This window comes from Panthera uncia, chromosome B1 (assembly GCF_023721935.1).
Source record: "Panthera uncia isolate 11264 chromosome B1, Puncia_PCG_1.0, whole genome shotgun sequence".
NCBI classification, from domain to species: Eukaryota; Metazoa; Chordata; class Mammalia; order Carnivora; family Felidae; genus Panthera; species Panthera uncia.
In genome coordinates, this window is record NC_064811.1 from 152,793,587 (window position 1) to 152,816,247 (window position 22,661).

Here is a 22,661-nt window from a genome sequence, read left to right on the forward strand (position 1 = left end):
ATTGCTGAAATGGAAGAAGAGGATCATGAGACAGTATCTGCCTTGCAGGGTCGTGAAGGTGAAACCAAAGAGCCTGGGTAAAGTGCCTGGCCCAGGGTAGGCACTCAGTAATGGCAGCTGTCACCACTGGAGCTTCTTTAGCTCTTTTAACCCCCTACAACCATCAGTGTCTGTTCTAGGTGCAGTTTGAAACTGACAACAGTTTAAACTTGATTCTTTAAAAGAGACAAGAATAACATTCTTCAGCATGGGACATTTGACATTAATGAAATAAGTAAGGCCAAAAATTAAAAGATGTCAAAGAACAGTAATGTTATGTGTAACTATGATATGTGTAAATATATAACTATAATTAACACATATATATGATTAACATACAACATAACATAAACATATATGTATGCATAACATAAAAAGTAATAAACATGTATAAAACATGTATAAAATATATAACGTGATATATGTAATAGCTATTTTTAAATCTTATTTTTAAATTTTTTTTGTTTAATTTTGAGAGAGAGAGAGTGTGAGTGGGGAGTGGCAGAGAGAGAGGGGGACAGAGGATCCAAAGTGGGCTCCACGCTGACAGCAGCGAGCCCAGTGTGGGGCTCAAACTCACCAACTGTGAAATCATGACCTGAACCAAAGTCAGACCTTCAATCAACTGAGCCACCCAGGCACCCCGATATTTAAATATATATAGTTCTTAATCGGATCTATATAAATGGTTTAGAACTGTGTGGTAATACTGGTTACCATAAGGCAGAATCAGAATAAGCAAGCCTATTACATCCTAGCCAAGAGAAAAAAACCAGCAGAATAAAATAACTAATTTTTAAACAGTTTTTCATTATAATGAATTCATGACATTGTCTCTAGTCTGACTTAATGGAGGCACCCAGTCTGCAGTATACTTTTTATGTTTCTCTTAGTAACTCCTACATCATCAGAGGCAACTTGTATTTTTTTCGTAGCCCCATCCTGATGAATGTAGCTGACCAGGGATGCTATCTCCTTGTATTACCTCGAGCAAGGAGGCTGTTTATAACCAGCCCTGGTTATCTGCAGTAGATAGGGATCCACACCTAACCAAATCTGCTTTCCTTTCTACCATATCAAGGATGCTAACCCAAGACTTAGGTTACTGAGAAGCACCTAAAGGAGAGCTGCTACGTATGGTTGCCTGGGTTTTGCACCGTGTAACTCTGGGCAGGGGACTTGATACATTTCTTACAGTGAAGGACTGCCTTGATACTGGCTCACACTGCTGGGCTGCTAGTGTTACTGACCTAAGGCAGCTGTGCCAGTGACATTCCCACCAGGTCTCTTTTTTCCTTCCGTTTTATTTTTTATTTATTTATTTTTTTAACATTTATTTATTTTTGAGACAGAGAGAGAGCATGAACGGGGGAGGGTCAGAGAGAGAGGGAGACACAGAATCTGAAACAGGCTCCAGGCTCTGAGCTGTCAGCACAGAGCCCGACGCAGGGCTCGAACTCACGGACTGTGAGATCATGACCTGAGCCGAAGTCGGACGCTCAACCGACTGAGCCACCCAGGCGCCCCTTTCCTTCCATTTTAGTTCAGTGTTTGCTAGAGTTTATCTGTGTGGACCCATACGCCAGCCTGTCTGAGCATCCAAAGAGGAAGATGTAGTCTCTGTTTTCATAGTATTAAAGGTGGAGAAGCACATGCAAAAACAAGTATTCGGTCATTTTGCTCTGCACCTAGAAACTGCTCTCAAAAATAAAGTCTAATTTAGGGATGCCTCTGTGTGGCTCAGTTGGTTGAGCAGCAGACTCTTGATTTTGACTCAGGTCATGATCTCACGGTTCATGAGTCCGAGCCCCACATCGGACTCTGTGCTGAGCGTGGAGCCTGCTTAAGATTCTCTCTCCCTCTCCCTCCCCCTCCCTGCTCACTCACGCACTCTCAAAAAGAAAGAGTAAAATAAAAAATGTCTATTTTAAAAAGTATAGGTGAAATGAAGCAATATGAATAAGTGCTGTAGAAGTAGAGGAGGGGGCAGCATAAATGTGATTAGGGAGAGCCAAGGAGGAGTGGGTTAGGGTGGGCTTGACGTAGAATCCTTTAAATGTCTGTTGTAGGAATTTATATCTACAGATATAAATCTAAATATAGAATTTATGTCTGCAGATGTAAATTTAGATTCTTTCTAGAGTCCACTTGAGTCGAGTTTTGCTGTCATTTAAATGTATGTAGAGGGGTGCCTGGGTTGCTGAGTCGGTTAAGAGTCCGACTTTGGCTCAGGTGGTTATCTCACGGTTCGTGGGTTCAAGCCCAACTTCAGGTTTCATGCTGACAATGCAGAGCCTGCTTCGTATCCCTGTCTCCCCTCTCTCTCTGCCCCTCCCCCACTCTGTCTCTCTTAAAATAAATTTTAAAAAAGTAATAAAATGTATGTGGGGAAAAAAAAACCCCAGGAGCCCTTGGAGTCATTTGGAGGTGCCAACTTTCCTAGATTGCTTTGTAAAAAAGAGATTACATTTTTAAAGCACCGTGTTCCCTAGTGCTCCTAGCACATCATACTTATTCGTGATAGCCTTGATGACTTCAGCCTAAGGGCTGGATGGAACATCAGTGCATTTTTAATTGAATAATTTACTTTCTTCACTAAAAAGCTTTCAGATGTTTTCCTTTTATTAGCCAGCAGGTGTCACCAGGAGGCCAAACATTGCCTGACTGAGGAAAAGAGGTTTTTATATTTCCCTTTCCTTTTTTTGATTACTTGTTGGCTATTGGCTCAGCTTCCCATGTAAGCTAATACAAAGCCCTTCAGAAAATGTATGGTGTCTGCAGTTTTTTTTAAAATTTTTTTTAGCATTTGTTTATTTCTGAGAGACAGAGAATGTGAGCAGGGGAGGGTTAGAGAGGGAGACACAGAATGGGAAGCAGGCTCCAGGCTCCAAGCTGTCAGCACAGAGGGGCTGTGGGGCTCGAACTCACAAACCGCGAGATCATGACCTGAGCTAAAGTCAGTGGCTTAACTGACTGAGCCACCCAGGTGCCCCTAGTGTCTACAGTTTCTAAGATTATCCAAGATTTATCATCCTTTTGCTTTTCTGGAAAATGAATACCCCATTCAAGTTAGATAGATTATACTTCCTTGGGTACATTTTAAGTCATCACATCAATCATTTTGTTTGCCTTATAATTTTTAACTTTGTATCTAATACTTTAACGCTTTTGTATTAGACACAATTCATTTCTAATTATTAGCATGGCTGTTCGTGTGTATAGGTCTTACCTTTCTGTAGTGATATATGTTATTAGTCTTAAAAATACAGAAGTATACATTTTGAACTAATAATTTACCTTTTACAAATATAAGTATGCTTTAAGGAAATAATCGGGAATATGAACATATTTATTTTAAAAATAGTTACTGAAGCATTTGTAATTAAAACAGCCCAGGGGTACCTGGGTAGCTCAGTCAGTTAAGCATCTGACTTTTGACTTAAGCTCAGGTCATGATCTCCCAGTTCGTGGGTTTGAGCCCCACGTTAGGCTCTGCATTGACAGTGTAGAGCCTGCTTGGGATTCTCTCTCTCTTCCTTGTTCTCTAGCCCTCCCCTGCTTGCTCTCTCTCTCTCTCTCAAAATACATAAATAAAGTTAAAAATAAACAAAACATGTGAACAATAGAAAAGTTTATTCATATGGTAGAATTAAGTAGTCATTGTTTCCAAAGACCTTTTTAATTTTTAATTTTACTTTTATCTAAGAAATACATAGCTTTAGAATTCAAATAGTAACAGAATATGTATCATAATAATATTTTCCATCCTGTCCTTGTTTTGTCCTGCAGAGACAGTTACTTTTAACTTATAGCTATTTCTTCTGTTTTATTTTTACTTTCATATGTGACAGAATTTTAGGTGATTTCTATTTCCTTTTTTATACTTCTGGTGGTGGTTTTATTTTCTAATTTTCTACTATTTTATAATTAAGAGGTCTCTTTTAAGAAGTAAAACACAGTTCACTGATGAACAAAACCATTTTGACAAATAAGTTTATTACAGTGAATCAATTTCCCAAGACCTCATCTAACCTCTCAGCTGCTCTAATTTGAAGTTTAACTAACTTTTAATAGAAATATCTTTGGGGGTGCCTGGGTGGCTCAGTCGGTTAAGTGTCTGACTCTTGGTTTTGGCTCAGGTCATGATCTCACAGCTTGTGAGATCCATGCTGACACTGCGGAGCCTGCTTGGCACTCTCTCTCTCCCTCTCTCTCTGCTCCTCCCCCCTAAAATAAATAAATACAATTTAAAAAATTAGAAATATCTTGAACTTTCTTTTAAGTATTATAAAAATTGTATCAATTATGACAACTCTAAAAGCTATTTTTACAAATTTTTTTTTCTCTATTTTCAGGCATCAAAGCCTCTCTCAACTACTCTTTTCTCCATTAAGGGAGAGAAACAGTTGTGGGAAGGATTGGTATAAACTCTGGCATATTTTCATTTGACAGGTTTTTTTTTTTAACCTTTTCTTTGTTTTCTTGTATCTCACTCTAGACGAAGATCTAATAAAGTATGGCTGGCCTGAAGATATTTGGTAAGTCACAATTTCGGTTCTGCTTTCTATGCATTATATACTTTCTTGGATTTGGCCAACCACCTCACTTTTATGATGAAAACTGAAACTCCTACTTTGTGTTTTGTTCATGTTTGGTGATAAGTAGCTGACTGCCAGCTCCCTTCATTTCTAATTGCCGTGTCGACTGGGGATGATGTCTCAGCAACCTTGAGGTTGGAGGCCGGACCTCAGAAGCTTTCTTTTACCTCATGGTGTGTCTTCTCAGAGTGGTTTCGTGAGACCGCCACACTCATGTGCTCAGGCCACTCTTTTTGAGAAGATGGATGAGGGCTTCACAAGAAGTGGTGAGGGAAATAGAAGCTTCCATGTGGATGGAATAGATAGGGCATCTGACCAGGTCCAGCTTTAAAGAAAACAGGCTGGGTTCCCTTTGTCTTCTCAACTCCCTCATGAGGTTAGCCCTGTCTCGATCCAGGCTCTACCCCCTCTTTCTAAAATATTTTCTGGAAATTTAAAAAATAATAATCATGCTTTCTTTGCCTTCTGAGATAATTTCATTTGCTGCTCACAAAACCCAGCCCAAAAAGCAATGACAGAACAAACCAAAAACTCCTCATTTTAGTTGCATTCTTTTCTTTTTCTAACTGCCTTAGAATGCCACGTGGGAGTTTCTACCACTCAGACCTGGAACCTTTTAGGAGGACCTGGACTCCTGTTACTTTGATGTAACACTCTCGGACTCAGTTTGCCTGATTCTACACCTAGAGTGGGGTGTGGTCTCCACAACTCCACAAACACCCCTCTACCAAATGCTGTCCCTGAAGATAGGCACATGGATCCTGTTTGCTTTAATGATAGTAATAATGAACACTGTCATTAGTTATTGAATACCTAACTAGATGCAAAGTATTGGCAGGTGTTTACCTTATTGATATACTCAATTTCACAGTGCCCTGTAAAATAGTTCTTAGTACTGTGCCCATTTTTCAGATGAGGACACTAAGGCTAAAAGAAACTGAACGGATCTGCTGTGGTTGTTGCTGGCCCCCCAGCCGGCTCTAGTTCTGAATCACCAATTTTGTTCTTCCCTTAGGCTACTGCTCTTTGTCTGAGGGTGACTTCCTTCCTTCCTCAGGCCATTGCTGCAACTCTCTCCGGACCTCTTCTCCAAGTGTGGGCCCGAATCCTTCATTTAATTCCCTACAGAGACAGAGTTTAGGTTGTCACTTTTTAGGAGAGTTGCTTGATTTTCAATGAAGTGGACAGCATTGGACATTTATTAGGAAAACTATTACACAGAGACTAACTTAAAAAGCAGGAAATGCTTTCCTGTCTGCCCTCTCTAAACGTCCACACTCCAGGAACCAAGAGGCACGACAAACCTGAGGAATTTTAAAGTCTTTTTTTTTTTATCTGCCCCCTGTTCCAGCACAGGCCCATCTGCTGAGCTCAGGTAACAAGTGTCATCAAGGGAGACACCGCTTGGTACCCCCTTCACTTCAGGTGTTCAGTTTGCACTGCTGAGGGCTTCTGGATTGAATGCTGCTTCCCTTCCTAGAACCCTAGACCATAAGCCTCACGAGGACAGCGATCACTTGTTTTGTTCAGTCCCACATCCCGTTACCTAGCATAGGACCTGGCACCTGGTACATGTTCAAAAAATATTTGTTGACTTCCTAATTAACTAACTCTTTGCCTGTGTAGAAATGATCTCTGCTGGACATTTCTTCACAGTAACTGCATTCTGGTGTCTCCATTTTGAGCACCTGTCACCAGGCTGGATTATTCCAGTTGTTCTTAAAACCCAGAGATCTCCAGATCCTGTCAAGGGAGATTAGAGCTACTGCATCTGTTACGTGGCTGCATCTGTTATGTAGTTATCTGCTGTGAAGTTTTAACATGTCAGGTTTGAAGCATAAACACCTGCATAGAAAAGGTTACATATCCAGATGTACCACAAAAGTCAATTTGCCACAGCCTTTTACCTGATTTTTTTTTTTTTTTTTTTACACTTAAGTAAGTGGAAGAGAAATTTCCAATTTACAGCCTACGCCCTATGTAGTCTCAGTTGGGTTTTTGATTTCATTATGGTTGACTATCTCCTGGAATGCTACTTAACCAAACTGGTGTCTACAGATACCCATTTTGACACCCTGAAATTCATGACTCTTGCTGGAAGTGATTGACTTTTACTTTGAGAAGCTATTCGAGGTCTGCTGTGAGGTAGAATAGCCAGCCCTAAATTTCAAGACTGTTGTGTCAATCCTGGAAACATTCCTGGGCATGCTAAGAATGATTCAGTTGATCGATATTCCCCAGGGCACATTTCAGCCTGGTTCACTCTGAGGTAAACCTTAGAACTTCACCTGCGTGGATATCAGCATCTGAGTTTATACCAGAAAACACCTTTAAGGAAAGGATTTTCCCAGGACTAAATGAGAATGGAACTGAATTTATCTTTAAACAAAAGAAGATAGAAATAGTGTGTGTTTACTGCCTCCAAACCCCCAAAGAATAGTATCTCCAGGGACCCCACTTTCAGGAGTTCAATTGCCCAGCTTCTGAGGCCCTGCGTCCGCATCCCCAGGTCATTGGTGCTCATTTACTGAACTTTTTAGTCTCTGCATTCAGTAAAGAAAACAGTGATTAAGTAGGGAGAGGACGATAACAAGGACCAGAAGGAAATAGGGAACTCTACTACGCATAATTTAAACTTTTCGGAGTAAACATTTTGGGAGGTTTGGGAAGGTTTTTTTTAAGGAACCTCCCCAAGATAGTTTGTTTAGGGAGCTGGCTTTTTTGATTTACAGTGCAACCAAAGCCCCACACTTCCACACATTCCCCCTGCCCTTGTAGCAATATACCTCCCAGCCTGGAGTTGCTCTGTGCATCAGCAGTGATATTCCCGTGTGTGTTTTAGGATTTTGATTACTTTTGTATGACTCCATCAGATAGACATTGAATTACTTATGTATCTCTTTGGACAAAATTCCATGTCAGACCTTTAAGAAAAATCAGGATACAATTGATTTACTATGGGTATGTAGGAAAGAGTTGTTATAAATAGAGAATTGGCTTAAGACAAGTCAGAATGGGGCAAGTTACTTTTCAACTGAACTTGCTTCCTAAGATCCTGAAAGAGGATAATTAGATACATAATTTCTGGATTTGCAAAAACACATTTTTTTTCAGTGGAAAAGGCCAAGCTAAAGACAGTAATCAGTAGGAATCTCTTATAGGGAATATAAATCTTATATGAGAAAAATAAACCAATGTCCAATTCTGGTTACCAGTAATGGATAATAATAAAACCTAGAGGGGGCGCCTGGGTGGCTCAGTCTGTTAAATGTGGGACTCCAGCTCAGGTCATGATCTCACGGTCTGTGAGTTTGAGCCCCGCATTGGGCTTTGTGCTGACAGCTCAGAGCCTGGAGCCTGCTTTGGATTCTGTGTCTTCCTCTCTCTCTGTCCCTCCCCTGCTCACACTCTGTCTCTCAAAAATGAATACATGTTAAAAAAAAAAACAAACAACAAAAAAAACCTAGAGGTATCACAGACTGCCAAAAATGTGTAGTATTTTTCTGTATCCATGGTGACTAGCAAAATGCTTAACTTCCTTAAGAGGGCATTAGAAACACCATAATCTTAACATTTGTATAGAATCATGCTGTCCACGTCTTACAGTAGGCATGAGTGTGTGACCATTTTCACTTCTAAAAACACATTAATGCTAAGAAAATGTCTAGAGAAATATATAATGGGGTGTAGTGGTGCCTCCTTAGGGTTTTACTGAACACTCTTCAGTCTAGAAAGATGAGGAGTAAGGAAGAGATGACTAATGTTATCAGAATCCCAAAGTGACCATCATGTGTTACCGTTGTTTGGTGCGAGAATTCTGGGGGCATCTCTGGAAGCTGGAAAGAGAGAACGTCAACTTTATTTGGTAAATATCTCCAAATGTTAGACTAGGGTGTAAAAGGAATTAAGTTTAGAAAGATTTCTTTCAATTGGTGGATGATAGAGGCTTAATGAAAGGTAAATTTAGGACATTGGGATTTTTTTAGGACTGTATCATAAAGGGCAATCCCCGTGCTTTCCCAGAAAACATATTAGTGCCATTGTCAGATACAAGGAGGGATGAATTGTTGGTCTGACCCATTTTATGGCTTGTCCAACTCTGTACTTCTCTTTGGATTGTTTTTAAACTTAGGACGTCCCAAACCATTCCTCTCATCTTTTTTCCCCAAACTGGTGCCTTCTCCACCTGTAAAGTATTTTCCTCTATAGTCCTGCCAGTCTCCCAGGCTTGCAACACCGTGGATCTTGATGACTTCTTTCATTCCCTTCTCTCCTCACCTGAAATTCCTTTCCCTGTGTTTTCTCTACGTCCTGTGTTTTAGTCAGATACCCTCTGAGTCTCAGTTGATCAGTGAAGTTTGTGATCACTGATAGCTCTTTCTCACTTGAAAAAAAATTGCCCTTTCCAAGGCATTTCCATTTATTGTCTCTAGTATTCAGCTTGGCTCTTAGTCTCCTGCAGCTGCAGAACTTGCCCTGTTTACCTTACCTCTCCCAGTTGACAGTGAGCCCTTTGGAGGCAGTGATCGTGTTTTTACTCCCCATGATGCTTGACATGTAGTAAGCACTGAGTTAATACTTTTTGGATTGGAATGCTTTAAATGAAAGGGGCCTGAGGAGATGGTTGTCTTGTACCTCTTGCTAAAAGTAGTTTTCATTCTTTGTAGGTTTCACGTGGACAAACTCTCTTCGGCTCATGTATACCTTCGATTACATAAGGTAACTGGATTTAAACATGGACTCATGCTTTTTCTTTAGTGATGAGCATCCTCTCTTGTCCTCTGTCCTTTTTTTTTTTTTTTTTTTTTTTGGCAGTTAAATTGCTTAAAATAATAAATATGTGCAAAAGATAAAAAAAGGTAGCAAATGAAGAGCTGTCCTACCCCTGACCCAGAAAATGACAAAGGGAAATTCTGGTGACTTTGAAACTTGAAAGGGGACATAGTGTACGTACCTTAGCTAGAACCACTGCTCTAATTATCCTGCAACTTTAGGTATGTTCGTCACCTCTGCTCTCTCTCCCTTTCATTTCAGTTGACAGTTCTGGACCTTCTGTCTTCTCCAGTGGAGATCACATGTGGTTCCTTTTTCTCACACTCATGTGATTGTCCTGCCTCACCAAGGATAGATGTTCCCAGTTATCAGGGGCTTCTTTGGGACATTTAACACAGCATTATAATAGTAAAGGAAAAAGATGCAATGTTTCCGAGTAACATAAGACCACTATTATTTCTAATGCCTTAACATTCATAGGTTTTATACAGTTGAATCATAGGGTATACGTACTTGGTATGTGTATTGCCTTTTTTTTTTTTTTTTTTTTTTTTTTTTTCTTTTTTGGTGTGTTTTTTTTTTTTTTTTTTTTTTTAATTTTTTTTTTTTTTTTTTCAACGTTTATTTATTTTTGGGACAGAGAGAGACAGAGCATGAACGGGGGAGGGACAGAGAGAGAGGGAGACACAGAATCGGAAACAGGCTCCAGGCTCTGAGCCATCAGCCCAGAGCCTGACGCGGGGCTCGAACTCACGGACCGTGAGATCGTGACCTGGCTGAAGTCGGACGCTTAACCGACTGCGCCACCCAGGCGCCCCTGGAATGCTTTTAGATTTACAAAGAAGTTGCAGAAATAGTCTATACTACATGGGGTTCCCATATACCCCATGCCTGGCTTCCCCCATTGTTAACGTCTTAACATGACCATGGCAGATTTGTCAGAACAAAGAAAGCAACATTGGTATGTTACTGTTCACTAAGCTCCGGGCTCTATTTTGATTTCACCAGTTTTTCCATTAATGTCATTTTTCTGTTCCAGGATCCAGTCTAGTGTCCCATGTTGTGTTTAGTTGTCACGTCTGCCTAGTCTCTGGTCTGTGACAGTTCACGCCCTGAAAGTGAGATTTTCCCTGTTTTTCATGAGCATGGCAATTTGAGAAGTACTGGTCAGGTTTTTTTACAGAAGGCCCCTCAATTTGAGTTTATCCAATGTTTTTCTCATGACTGGAGTTACGGGTTTTGGAGGAAGAATAGCACAGGAGTGGAGTGCCCTCCTCATCACATCATGTCAGGGGCACGTGCATTAGTAGGATTTATCACCAGTGATGCTAACCTTCATCTCCTGGCCAGGCCAGTGTTTGCCAGGTTTCCTCCCCTCTCCCATACTCTGTTATTTGGACACAGATCACCGAGTCCAACCCATACTTGTAGGGGAGGGGATGGAATTAAGCTTCACTTCTTGGAGTGGGGAGTATCTACATAAACGTAGAAAGAAGATTCTATCTCTTCTCCCCTACATATTACAGTAGTTTACGTGTATCAGTATGGACTCATACATTTATTTTATACTTCAGGTTATAATCGGTTCTATGTTATTTGGTTGCTGAAATTGTTCCAGCTTTGGTTGGAGCTCTTTCAGCTTGGCTCCTGTGTTGCTTTGATATGCTCCCATCCTTTTGGTTTTTGAGCACTTCCTTTGTGACACTCTAAGATGGTGTAGGCTCTTCTTGTACTTTCCCTGCCCCAGTCCTAGAATCGGGCCTTTCTCCAAGGAACCCTGATTCCTTTTACTGGGGAATTGTATTTAGGAGCCAAGATCTGGACTTGGTGTGCTCACTGCTCCTAGAGTGTCATTGCTTCTAGGCCCTCTCAGCAGAAAGAGCTAGGAAGTACATGTATGTATATTAACCCACATTAGTAATTCGTATGTTGGATTGTTTCTCTATCTGTATCTATGTTAAGCATGAGCTCAAACTGATGTCTGTGATGAATCTGTTATTATAGAGGCCATTCTAGTCTTTTCTCTTTGCTTCTCTATTAATTCCTTCTCACAGTGAGAAGCCTGGTTCCCACCATCTACCATCTATTTGCTTTTTGACTCCCACTATATGTGGAAGTGGTTTCAGATGTGTTAAGCTTTATCCCCATACGAAACAACTTTATCAACTAAAGTATGCTGTTTATATGTGCAGTTATTTTTGTCTTTTTGCCTTACAGTTTCCAGTTGAAATGCTGTTTTCCAAAGTTATTTGTAAGCTGCTTTTTTTTTTACCCCATGCCTTTCAGTGATGTCATGCCATGCACTCCAATTCTTTTGTCTCCATTTATATTCCATCCTGTTGATTGTATTATTACAACAATTTTTAATTCCCCTAGTTGATTGTATTACTCTTTCATGTGACAGTTTTGAAAACTTTTTCATGTTACTGTATTATTTTCATATTTATTGTTTTGACTGGCTGCTTTGAGTTGATATGCCACAGTTACCTGGCTCCCCTGTCCTAAAGCTCCCCTGTCAGAATATAAGTTGTTTATAGTTTTCAGCATCATGAATCCCCAACACGAAGTTTTTTTTTTATGAACCACTTTCTGTTTTTCTTTTTGAATTGGGTTTTTTTACAATAATTCTCAGGGTGCCTGCGTGGCTCAGTTGGTTAAGCATCCGACTTCAGCTCAGGTCATGATCTCACAGTTTGTGAGTTCGAGCCCTGCGTCAGGCTGTGTGCTGACAGCTCAGAGCCTGGAGTCTGCTTTGGATTCTGTGTCTCCCTCTCTCTCTGCCCCTCCCCTGCTCATGCTCTGTCTCTCTGTCTCAAAAATAAAAACATTAAAAAAAATTTTTTTTCAGAAGTAGAATCGCTGAGCCAGAAGATAGAAGCATTTGGGAGATGTTTCAAAGACCAGATTGCCCTCTAAAAATATTGCGCTAGCTTAAAATGCTACCTGATATATACAGGTTTTCCAGACCTTCCTGGGATTTTATAACTTAAAAAATATAGCAACCTTTTGACAATTTTTCAATAAATGCAAGATGCTATTTCATTATGGTTATAATATTCACTTCTTAATTTACTAGCAAGGTTAAACATTGTGCCCCATCTTTATTTATACTGTTGATATTTTTGAGAACTGTGTTGTAAAGGAAATGAGAAAGATTGTGAACTCTGTGCTGGAACAAAACTCTGGATTCTCCTTGGCAACTTCTTGCCATTTTGGAACTACTTTAAGTTTAGAGGAAATAAAGTATGGTATTACCAAGTTTCCTCTTGGTTCAGATTAAACTTTTTTCCTTTAGACTCTGTGTCAGAAAATGGAAGTAATAGCAGTAGTCCCAAGTTGACATTACCACCGGTTTCTCCATGTGTGAAAAGAAATTTAATTTCATTTTCTTTTGGAAGCACATAATGTGCTCAGTAAAAATAAATGCTTTTTAGGCACCATTTACATGGTTGATCTGTAGTAAACGGCATAGCCTTTTGTACTTAATAGGTACCAAGTACGTGTTAGTGATGGAATAAGACTAGAGTGGTTCAGGATCCAGACTGCTGGATTTGAATCCTGGCTCTGCTGCTTACTGGCTGTGTGACTTTGAGCAAGTTACCTAGCTGTGCCCGTTTTCTCATCTGTAAAAGGGAGCAATCAGTACCTATGTTACTGAGGATTAAGTGAGCTAGCATGACTGAGGCAGTTAGGATAATGCCTGGCACATGCTAAGCATCGTATGTGTTAATTTTGTTGTTGAATTCAATCTAGACCTTGAAGATCACAGATATTCAGCAGTATTCTTTCCTAGGCTGCTTTGGTTTTTGAAAACCCATAGAAGAGTCTCTAATCTCATTAACATGGATGGCACAAAGCCCACAGTTACATTCTGACGTTTACGTATTGAGGGCACCTCACACTCTCCACAGAGTTTACTCTGACTTTACTCATAATGCTAAGCTGAGTGATTTTTTTTTAAGTCTGCTCGTATTATATTAGAAGTAGCAAAACAGGAAGATGAGGTTGCTTTAGGAATACTGACAGACACAGGTATTAAGAAGGGCTATCAGGATGAAGCCTGACATCAAGGACCAAGAAAGTATGTTTCCACGAGAATTTCTTAAGCACCCTACTCTGGGCTCAGTTGCTACAACATGGCTTTAGCCCTGGGTTCATCTCTCACCTCTGTCCTGTCACTTACTAGATTTAGGGGACCTTGGCCCAGTTACTTAACCTTGCTAAGCTTCGTTTCTTCATTGCTAAAGTGAAGGTAAACTATTTCACATGGCTATTTACTTAGTGCCTGGCACATGGTGGGTACTTAAAACATGGTAGCTGTTTTGTTTTTTAATTACTCATTTTGATTTATTTAGCGTAGGGTCAATCTGCTTCTGTGTATTTTAGAAGTCCCTGAAGGCATCATATTATAACCTGGTGTAATGTTTGATATTCTTAATAATGACATTGTGTTATCAAGATGTGAAATTCAGAATCCTTTATTTTAGTGGTCAGAGAATTGCACAGCCTGAGATAGGTCATTGAAGTAATGGCAAACTTAAATCACTTATTTTTTGGTCACAATTTATGTATTTGAGAGATCCCCATTTTCAAACAAAAACAAATTTAGAAACATGATGGTATAAATTAATCTCAAGTATTTAGTAGGAAGAACATTTCGTTCCCATACAGAAGTGCTTCTTTAATCCCATGCCTGGTTGGAGCCAGTACTGAGGTGATTCCATTGCTCTTGCCTCTGAAGTATTTTTGTTGTTTTGGGATGGCTTTGCTTATTCAGCTTTGACTTTGTTACATTATCTGTACAGAAAATGAGTCAATATTATTTTTCCCTTAGGGTGGATGGTTGTATCTAACACACTAAGAGCTGAGTTTCTAATGAAGGCTGATAGATGACCTACCAGATGTTTGACAGCCAAAACTATGAGGTGTCTCTTTGTGAGCAGGGTCGTAAGGACCTCAGCAAAGAAGACTTCCACTTATCAAAAATAGGGCACCATTTCCCTACACGGTTTCTAGAAGTAAGAATGAAGAGAAGAAAGTAACAAGAAAGAGGGGAAAGTTACTCAGGCATAATTATAGTTAATATTGTGGTGGGGGGTTTTCAATACCCTTTTTCCTCACTTCTTAAGTGTTAGTATTTTCTGTATTACTTGTACTGCCTTCTCTCAAACATTCCCATAATAGACTTCATTTTTCAGTGTTCTGAAATATAGTGAAGAGTCTCTGCTTTTAATAAAATTGTGCTTCGTAAGGCACTAAAACCCTGTAAGTGCTCCAGTATCGATCAGTTACAAGGTAGTCGACCATCTGGTTTATTTTTGTTTCAGGGGGAAAAGATAGAAGACATCCCAAAGGAAGTCTTGATGGACTGTGCCCATCTTGTGAAGGCCAATAGCATTCAAGGTCAGTTTTCCTAGAGGTGTTTTCAGAATTAACACCGATTTCTGTGTCTGAAGTAGAATACTTTCAGAGAATATGTCGGGGACTTTGGCTGGAGTCAAAGGAATAATTTGTAGTATGCCTTTCCCCTGTTTTGTCCTTTCAAGTGGCAGTTCTGCTACCTATCAGAGAACTAAAAACCCATCTCCCCACCCCTCTAATGACGGTGGCCCTTTCTTGGCTCTTTCTACCCTGTCTTCCTTCCTTTGACTAGAAAGTTGTCTAGACCTGCCTACCCTTGAGGTTATGTAGAAAGGCTTTCAGAAATGAGGTTAATGGCTAAGCAAGAAATGTGTCTCGTGGTTTTATTTTTAATGTTGTGTGATGTCTTTATTTCTGTCATTTGTCCTTAGATCCTAGAGCTCAAGTCTCTACATCCCTGTTTCCTACTTTTTCTTTCTCTCCTTCTCCTCCTAAATACTTCTTTCTCCCTGCGAATTGTGAAGGTATCGAGTCTGTTGATCTTTTTATCTCCCAGAGAATCTTACTTGGTTGGTCTGGGGTGATCCAGGAGTATCCATATTTTTACAGTGCTCTCCGGGAGATTATAATGTGCAGAGAGGGTTGAGAACAATTGCTCTAAGTGTTTTAGGTAAGGCCTGTAATTCTGGGCTTGGTGCTTCTTTGTTTCTACTGTCAGTAGTAGATTTAATCTGTCAGTAGTCAGTATAGGTCAAGAAGGACAACTTTTGGGGAGGAAATGAGAGTTAAAAAGGGGAGCCAGGAAGGAGATGGTATGCTGCCAAGAATGATTAAGCTAGTTAGGAGGTTGGATTTTGGTGTGTAGGACATAGACCTAGGTAGAGTAGAGGTAAGTTTGGTTTGATGTGAGGGTCAGAGGTGATCCAGAGGGTTGGAAAGAAATCTGCTTTGGGTGGAGGATAAGTGCACAGGGCAGACTGAGAGCAGGTACCAGGGGTAGGTGATTACAGGACAGGAGCTAACCGTGTACCCCTTCTCCATCGCTTAGACTGTGTTTCCTAAATCTAACTTGGGCAGCTTTAATGAGTCAGATACCTAGCCAAAGAAAGTAGAAGGCTGGTCTTGTAGAGCCACTGACTTTCAGCCCCGTAAATCATTAAGTTGCAGTTAGTTTTAGGACATTCCATTTTTATGAGTGGGACAGGGTTTCTTAAGATTTCCAGTTAAGAGCTTCTTTTATTAAAGTAAAAATAATAAAGTTAAAACAATCATTATTCTCTGTGTGTTGCAACCTCTTTCACATGTTCTTGTCCCCTTTCCATGCCCCTGGCTAGCAGATGTAACTTTATTAAAGGATCTTTGGACTCTATTCTGGGCCCAGTCTCTTGCTTTGTAATCTCTTTATAGTTTACCAGTTCTAGAGAAAACAGAAGAGAATACTGCCTTACTTCTCTCCGCTCTTTGGCCTTCCACAGTGAGAGCTCACTTAGCAAAATAAGGAGCCAAGCCCAGGAACTTCACTCGTGAGTCCCCAGCAGAGGATGCCAAGGAGTGAAGAAGGGGTTCTCCTGCGGGGTTTGCTAGGGACACTCCATTCCTGTTGCGGTGCAGTTGAAATATTTTCCCCCCTGCTTGACCTCAGAACCGAGGGCGTTGGGTTAATCTTGTTTGTCATCATAGAATCTGGTCAGCCAGTTTATTCATTTTAGAATCTTTTGCTAGATTAAACTTTCTAAAAGCTTCGACACTCCCTGTGACACGCCTCACCTTACCTGTACAATTGAGTCCAGACTTGTTAAGCTGGAAGTTAAGCATCTCTGATCTGACGGCAGGCTTTGTTTCCCTTCAGATTATTTCACAGTCCAGCCAAAGCACGTATTTGCTGTTTTCCTACCTTATGCCTTTGCTTATGTTGTCTCCTTTGCCCTCAGTTTTGTCTTCCCTGTCAATCATCCCATGTCTAGCGCCAAACTAAGGTTCAAGGTCCACCCAGTAGTTGTGGTAATGGTAGTAGAGTTACCGTTGAATGTTAATTACATGTCTGGCACTGTGCTAAGAACATTACAGATTAATTCATTTATCAACCCTACTGAGTTATGCATATTATTTTCATCTGTAGATGAGGGAGCTGAGCTTCAGGGAATTAAGGAACCTGCCCAAGGTCTCAGAGCTCTGAAGTGTGGCAGTAGCTGCATTGAAGTCAGACAGTGTCTTTGTAGTCTTCTGTCTTAACCACTAGACTGTATTAACCTCTCCCGTGGAGCCTTTCCTTTCTTCCAGTGTGGGTGACCACTGCCCTTTCTGAGCTACTTCACCATTCTACCTATACCTTTCCAATATCATTTGATAAGTTCTGTTTTTCATCATAGTTATTTATGTACTTATCTGCCTTCCTTCAGTTTTGGAAGGCAAGACCCATTGATCCATATTGGATCTCCCCTAGCACCATGCACATGGAGATTTTTTTCAATCTTAATTTTGAAAAAATTTCAAACCTACAGGAAAGTTACAAGAAAAATATAACTCTTGTATACCCTGTAGTTAGATTCAACAATTTTTCTGTATGCATTTGCTTTCTCTCTATAATGCTCTAATTATTAGGTTTTTGGTTTCTTTTTTTTTTTTTAGCTGAACCATTTGGAGGAAAATTATAGATCTTATAACCCTTCAGCATGTCCTAAGAGCAATGACATTGTTTTAAGTGACTGTATTACTGTGATCAAATTTCAGGAAATTTAACATGGATAGAATACTGTTATTTGATACACAGCCCACATGTAAGTTTTTCCAGTTCTCCCACTATGGTCCCTTTATAGCATTTTTTTTTTTTTTCTGATGCAGGATTATGTGTTATAGTTCCTCACCATGTCTCTAGTCTCTTTTTATCTAAAGGCACTACTTTGTCTTTCAAGACATTGACACCTTGAGTGGAGACCAGTTGTAGACTGTCTTGTGATTTGGGTTGGTCTGATTCTTCCACTTGAGCAAGAGTGCATGCATTGCACTCTTCCAAAGCATCTGTGCTTTTATTACTTTGATATGTTTTCTTTGGTAACAGAGTTGCCACTGCTAAAAGAAACTAAAAAAACAAAACAAAACAAAACAAAAAACACCTCTACTGAACCAGTCCAGTTTCCTCATGTTTCCAATGGGATTCTGGGAGCTGTGGGGACTTTCCCTGAGTGACATAGCTGATCATGGTGGTGCAGGTCCCTTAAATCCCAGACCTTGGCCTTTTGCTTTATCTTGCTGTTTAGCCTTTGTTGGATCAAGGACTCCTTTGAGGAAACCTATTTGATCCTTTTCACTGTAAAAAAAAAAAAAAAAAAAAAAAAAGTGCATATCATAAACTTTGCATCCGATATAAGGGAGTCTCAGAAGTCCCTGCTTTCCTTCCTAATACTTTTGCTTGAATTGTGTTGTTCACCTTTGCCATTTGCCATTTGTGGGTGGGTTTAAAAAAAAAAAAGTGTTCTGTGGTTTGAATCACTCGATGGCTATTTATGCGAAGCCTTTTCCTCTGTTGGATTTTGGTAATTTGCCAGTGGGTGAGGGAATGCATTGCTTAGTGTCCTACCCGCATGTTGAAGACAGTCTCTCTTGGCAGGCTGCAAGATGAACAATGTGAATGTGGTATATACACCGTGGTCTAACCTGAAGAAAACAGCTGACATGGATGTGGGACAGATAGGTTTTCACAGGCAGAAGGATGTAAGTGTTGTTCGCCACCAGAGGACACGGAGTGGAGTCCTGGTCTTCTCTGTCTAACACTTTCATTGTCAAAGGCTCAGTATGATGTATGTTTTCTAAGTCCCTCTCAGCTGCATTGCTCAGCCCCTAGACAGCGACTCCTTTGTTCTGGGGGGGAAAACGTATGATTAAGATTTCAGTTTTGGGGGTGCCTGGGTGGCTCCGTCAGTTAAGTATCCGACTTTGACTCAGGTCACAATCTTGCAGTTCATGGGTTCAAGCCCCATGTTGGATTCTGTGATGACAGCTCAGAGCCTGGAGCCTGCTTCAGAATCTGACTCCCTCTCTCTCTGCCCGTCCCCCGCTCACACTCTGTCTCCTCTCTCAAAAAAATGAATAAATGTTAAAAAAAATAAAAAATTAAAAAAAAAAAAAGATTTCAGTTTTGTTCCCCCCTTTCTCAAAGGTGAAAATTGTGACAGTGGAGAAGAAAGTGAATGAGATCCTGAACCGATTAGAAAAGACCAGAATGGAGCGGTTTCCAGACCTAGCGGCAGAGAAGGAATGCAGAGACCGAGAAGAGAGGAATGAGAAAAAAGCCCAAATTCAGGAAATGAAAAGGAGAGAGAAGGAAGAGATGAAGAAGAAGCGAGAAATGGACGAACTTAGGTATGTCTGAGCTACGGTATTGGTGTTGACCTTGGAGATTCCTCACTGCTGATTTTCACCAGGGACCAACCTGAAGGAAGTATATACTGGTGGAGAGAGGGACATAGGACAAGCTCAGGGCCTTAAACAGCTTAGAAAAAGGTAGTTATGCGGATGCGTTGGTCAAATGACATGCTTTTATAGGGGCAGGATATGAGAGCATGTGAAATAAAATAGCTGGTTTTATTCTTAGCTAAACTATCATAGGTTATCTTTAGAGTTTGGTTTGTAAACCTCTTCAGAAGAAAATATGCTATATTAACGGATTAACATCAATTAGTATATTTGAATAAGGTTGTCTTAGCTCCAAAGACCAGTGCCTAAAATCTGTTTTTAGAACCGTTTTTGTTAATATTTTGAAAGTTTGAAGTAATTAATGTCATGAGGCCTATCGCAAAACACTCCATTTTAAAATAGTAAACAGGAGGGGCACCTGGCTGGCTCAGTCAGTAGAGTGTGTGACTCTCTCTTAGGATTGTGAGTTCAGTCCTCACGTTGGGCATGGAACCTACTTAAAAAAATAAAAATTTTTAAAAATAAGTGAAATGAAAACATAAGACCAAGGGGGAGAGGAAGCAAAAAAAAAGTTAGGGAGGGAGCCAAACCATAAGAGACTCCTAAAAACTGAGAATAAACTAAGGGTTGATGGGTGCTGAGAGGGAGGGGAAGGTGGGTGATAGGCATTGAGGAGGGCACCTATTGGGATGAGCACTGGGTGTAGTATGGAAACCAATTTGACAATAAATTTCATATTTAAAAAATAGGAAAAAAAGATATATGACACTGTGAATAAAAAGGCTGGTGGTTGATAAATCAAAAAAAATTTTTCTAAATAAAAATAAGTAAAATGATAAATCATAGTTAAAATACAATTTGGGTCCTGAAATACTAGTGTATAAGAATACTGACTGTATTAGTTTTCTGTGGCTACTGTAACACATTATCACAAATTTAGTGTCTTCAGACAACATAGATTTATTATTTTACAGTTCCACCTATCCATACATTAGAAGTCCAACATGGTTCTCACTGGGCTAAAAGGAAGGTGTTAGTAGGGCTGTGTTCCTTCCTGGAACTCTAGGGGAGAATCTGTTTCCTCTTCCAGCTCCTAGAGGCCATCCACATTCCTTGGCTTGTGGCCCCTTCCTCCATCGTCAAAACTGGCAATCTGGCATCTCTTACACCCTCCTTCCAAAGTCACAGCCCCCTCTCCAACCTTCTCTGCTTTTGAGGACCAGGGTAATGACATTGGGCCCACCCAGACAATCCACAACCTCTCCATATAAGATCCTTAACCCAACCACATCTGCAAAGTCCCTTTTGCCAGATGAAGTTACATATTTGCAGGTTCTGGATATTGGGATGTAGACATCTTTGAGTAGGATCATTATTCTCCCTACCACTGGGTGTGTTGTGCTATACCTGAGGAGGCTCTTAGGTTTTCTTTGTCGAAGAAGGAATCTAGTCCTGCAACTTCTACTTATAGAATTTCTAGATTTTCCCACATTTTTCCATAGATATCATTTGTGTAAATGTAACAAAAAGAAATTGGGAAAGATGTATTGCTGTGCCTTTGGAAATGGCATAGGATCAAAATGAGCTGTCTTGCCACATGCTGACTTGATTTCCGTAGAATACACTGGATTATTAGAAAGATTGTTGGGTCAGAATGCAGGTATTATGATCAAGTACTGGTATTAGTTATCTGCATGCATGTATTCCTGTTGGGGGTTCTGCTAAAACAGGATAAGTGGCCTCATTTAAAATATAATTTTCAAATGGAGAACTCCAGAAGTGTTATCTTGAGTTATAATCTGCTAACATGAGATAAACAAATGCACAGATTTCTTTTGACCTAGATTGTGAGTCTGCTTTGTGTTGTGAGTGAAAGAAAAATTATCAACTTGATCAGTGCAGTAAAATGTGTGTAATTTTGAGCAGTATGGGATTGAGAGTAGCTTACTCATTTTTGTTTTTAGTGTGGAGTGGAGGAAAGATCGAAAACATGCCTTCTTGTGCCCTTTACAAACCTAACAATTTTGTTTAGAAACCTAATATGTTAGGCATAATAATATCACTTAATGTACTTGAAAACTTAATAAGAGGGGCACCTGGGTGGCTCAGTCACTTGAGCGTCCATTTCTTGGTTTCAGCTCTGATCATGATTCCAGGGTGGTGGGATCAAGCCCTGTGTCTGGCTCCATGCTAAGCATGGAGCCTGCTTAAGATCCTCTCTCCCTCCCTCCCTCTCTCTCTCCCCCCTCCCTCTCTCTCTCTCCCTCTCCCTCTTTCTCCCTGTCTCTCCCTCTCTCCCTCTCCATCTCTCTCCCTCTCCATCTCTCTCTCTCTCTCTGCCCTGCTTGCACACATACATTCTCTCTAAAATGAAAAATAATAATAGTTTTTTAAAAAACTTTAAAAACTTAAGAATAGCTAACATTTTGGGACACTTGTCATCTTCCAAACACTGTACTGGGTTTAGCTGCGTGATCTCATTTAATCCTAGCAATAGCCATGTAAGTCAAATATTGTTATTGGTGTTTTCTAGAAGAGCAAACTGAACCTAAAAAGCATGTAAGTAACTCACCCAAAGTCACATAGTTAATCTGATTCTCAAGTTCGTACACACTATTACCACACTTTTCTGCCTCGTTCAGTCTATTCAGTATTAAAGTAAAATTTTACTATAAATCAAGTAACTTATGGCAATTTATCTTAAAATACATTACATTTTTGTTTCAAATTAAGCTGTGTACTTGTAAAATTTAGGGAATTTTGTATGTTTGATTTTACTAGTTTAAATTAAAACACAATGTTCATATCTCAAATTTTCTTTTATTGTTTCAACAACACAAAACATTTAAATTAGCTGAGGGGGAAAATTCTCATTGTTATTGAATGAAATTTTTGCTTCAAGAGCAAATTTAGTCCCATTTTCTTTCTTTTTTTAAAAATGTTGATTTATTTATTTGAGAGAGAGCACACGTGTGAGCAGGGGAGGGGCAGAGAGAGAGGGAAAGAGAGAGAATCCCCACAGAGCCAGATGTGGGGCTTGATCCCACCAACCATGGGATCATGACCTGAGCCAAAATCAAGAGTTTGACGCTTAACCAACTGAGCCACCCAGGTGCTCCTAATCAATCCTATTTTCTAAGTTGTCCCTAGTCACTTGTATTTTTTCCATTTGTTTTCTCAGACACAAATTTTTATCCTCTTATCACTCTGGTAACATATATATCAAAAGGAAAACGTAAGTGGAATAAATGGAAAAATCACTTTTCTATTCTGTGTTTTTCTACTTCGTCCCTACCGCTTTCTTTTTAATACACTTTCACGGATCTCAGGAAACCAAAAGACCCCACTTTTTTGGTGTTCATTTCTGTGAAACCGACGCCACAAAACTGACTTGCTTTCACAAGCTGCCGGAAGGTAGCAGGAGGCGGGGCAGAGCTGCGGGGCTGGGGACCGACGCAGTGACCTAGCACGTGTTGG

The 22,661-nt window shown here is 40.1% G+C and overlaps 1 protein-coding gene across 2 annotated transcripts in view; it reads left to right on the forward strand.

Moving 5' to 3' along the window:
- CCDC25 (coiled-coil domain containing 25) overlaps positions 1–22,661 on the forward strand; it is a 39,006-nt gene that overhangs the window by 6,106 nt on the left and 10,239 nt on the right. For both annotated transcript variants that reach the window (XM_049632408.1, XM_049632409.1), the window contains 5 exons: positions 4,538–4,577; positions 9,305–9,356; positions 14,738–14,813; positions 18,379–18,482; positions 18,928–19,130. In XM_049632408.1, the coding sequence (XP_049488365.1) occupies positions 4,538–4,577; positions 9,305–9,356; positions 14,738–14,813; positions 18,379–18,482; positions 18,928–19,130 (475 nt within the window). The remainder of the gene's footprint in view (positions 1–4,537; positions 4,578–9,304; positions 9,357–14,737; positions 14,814–18,378; positions 18,483–18,927; positions 19,131–22,661) is intronic.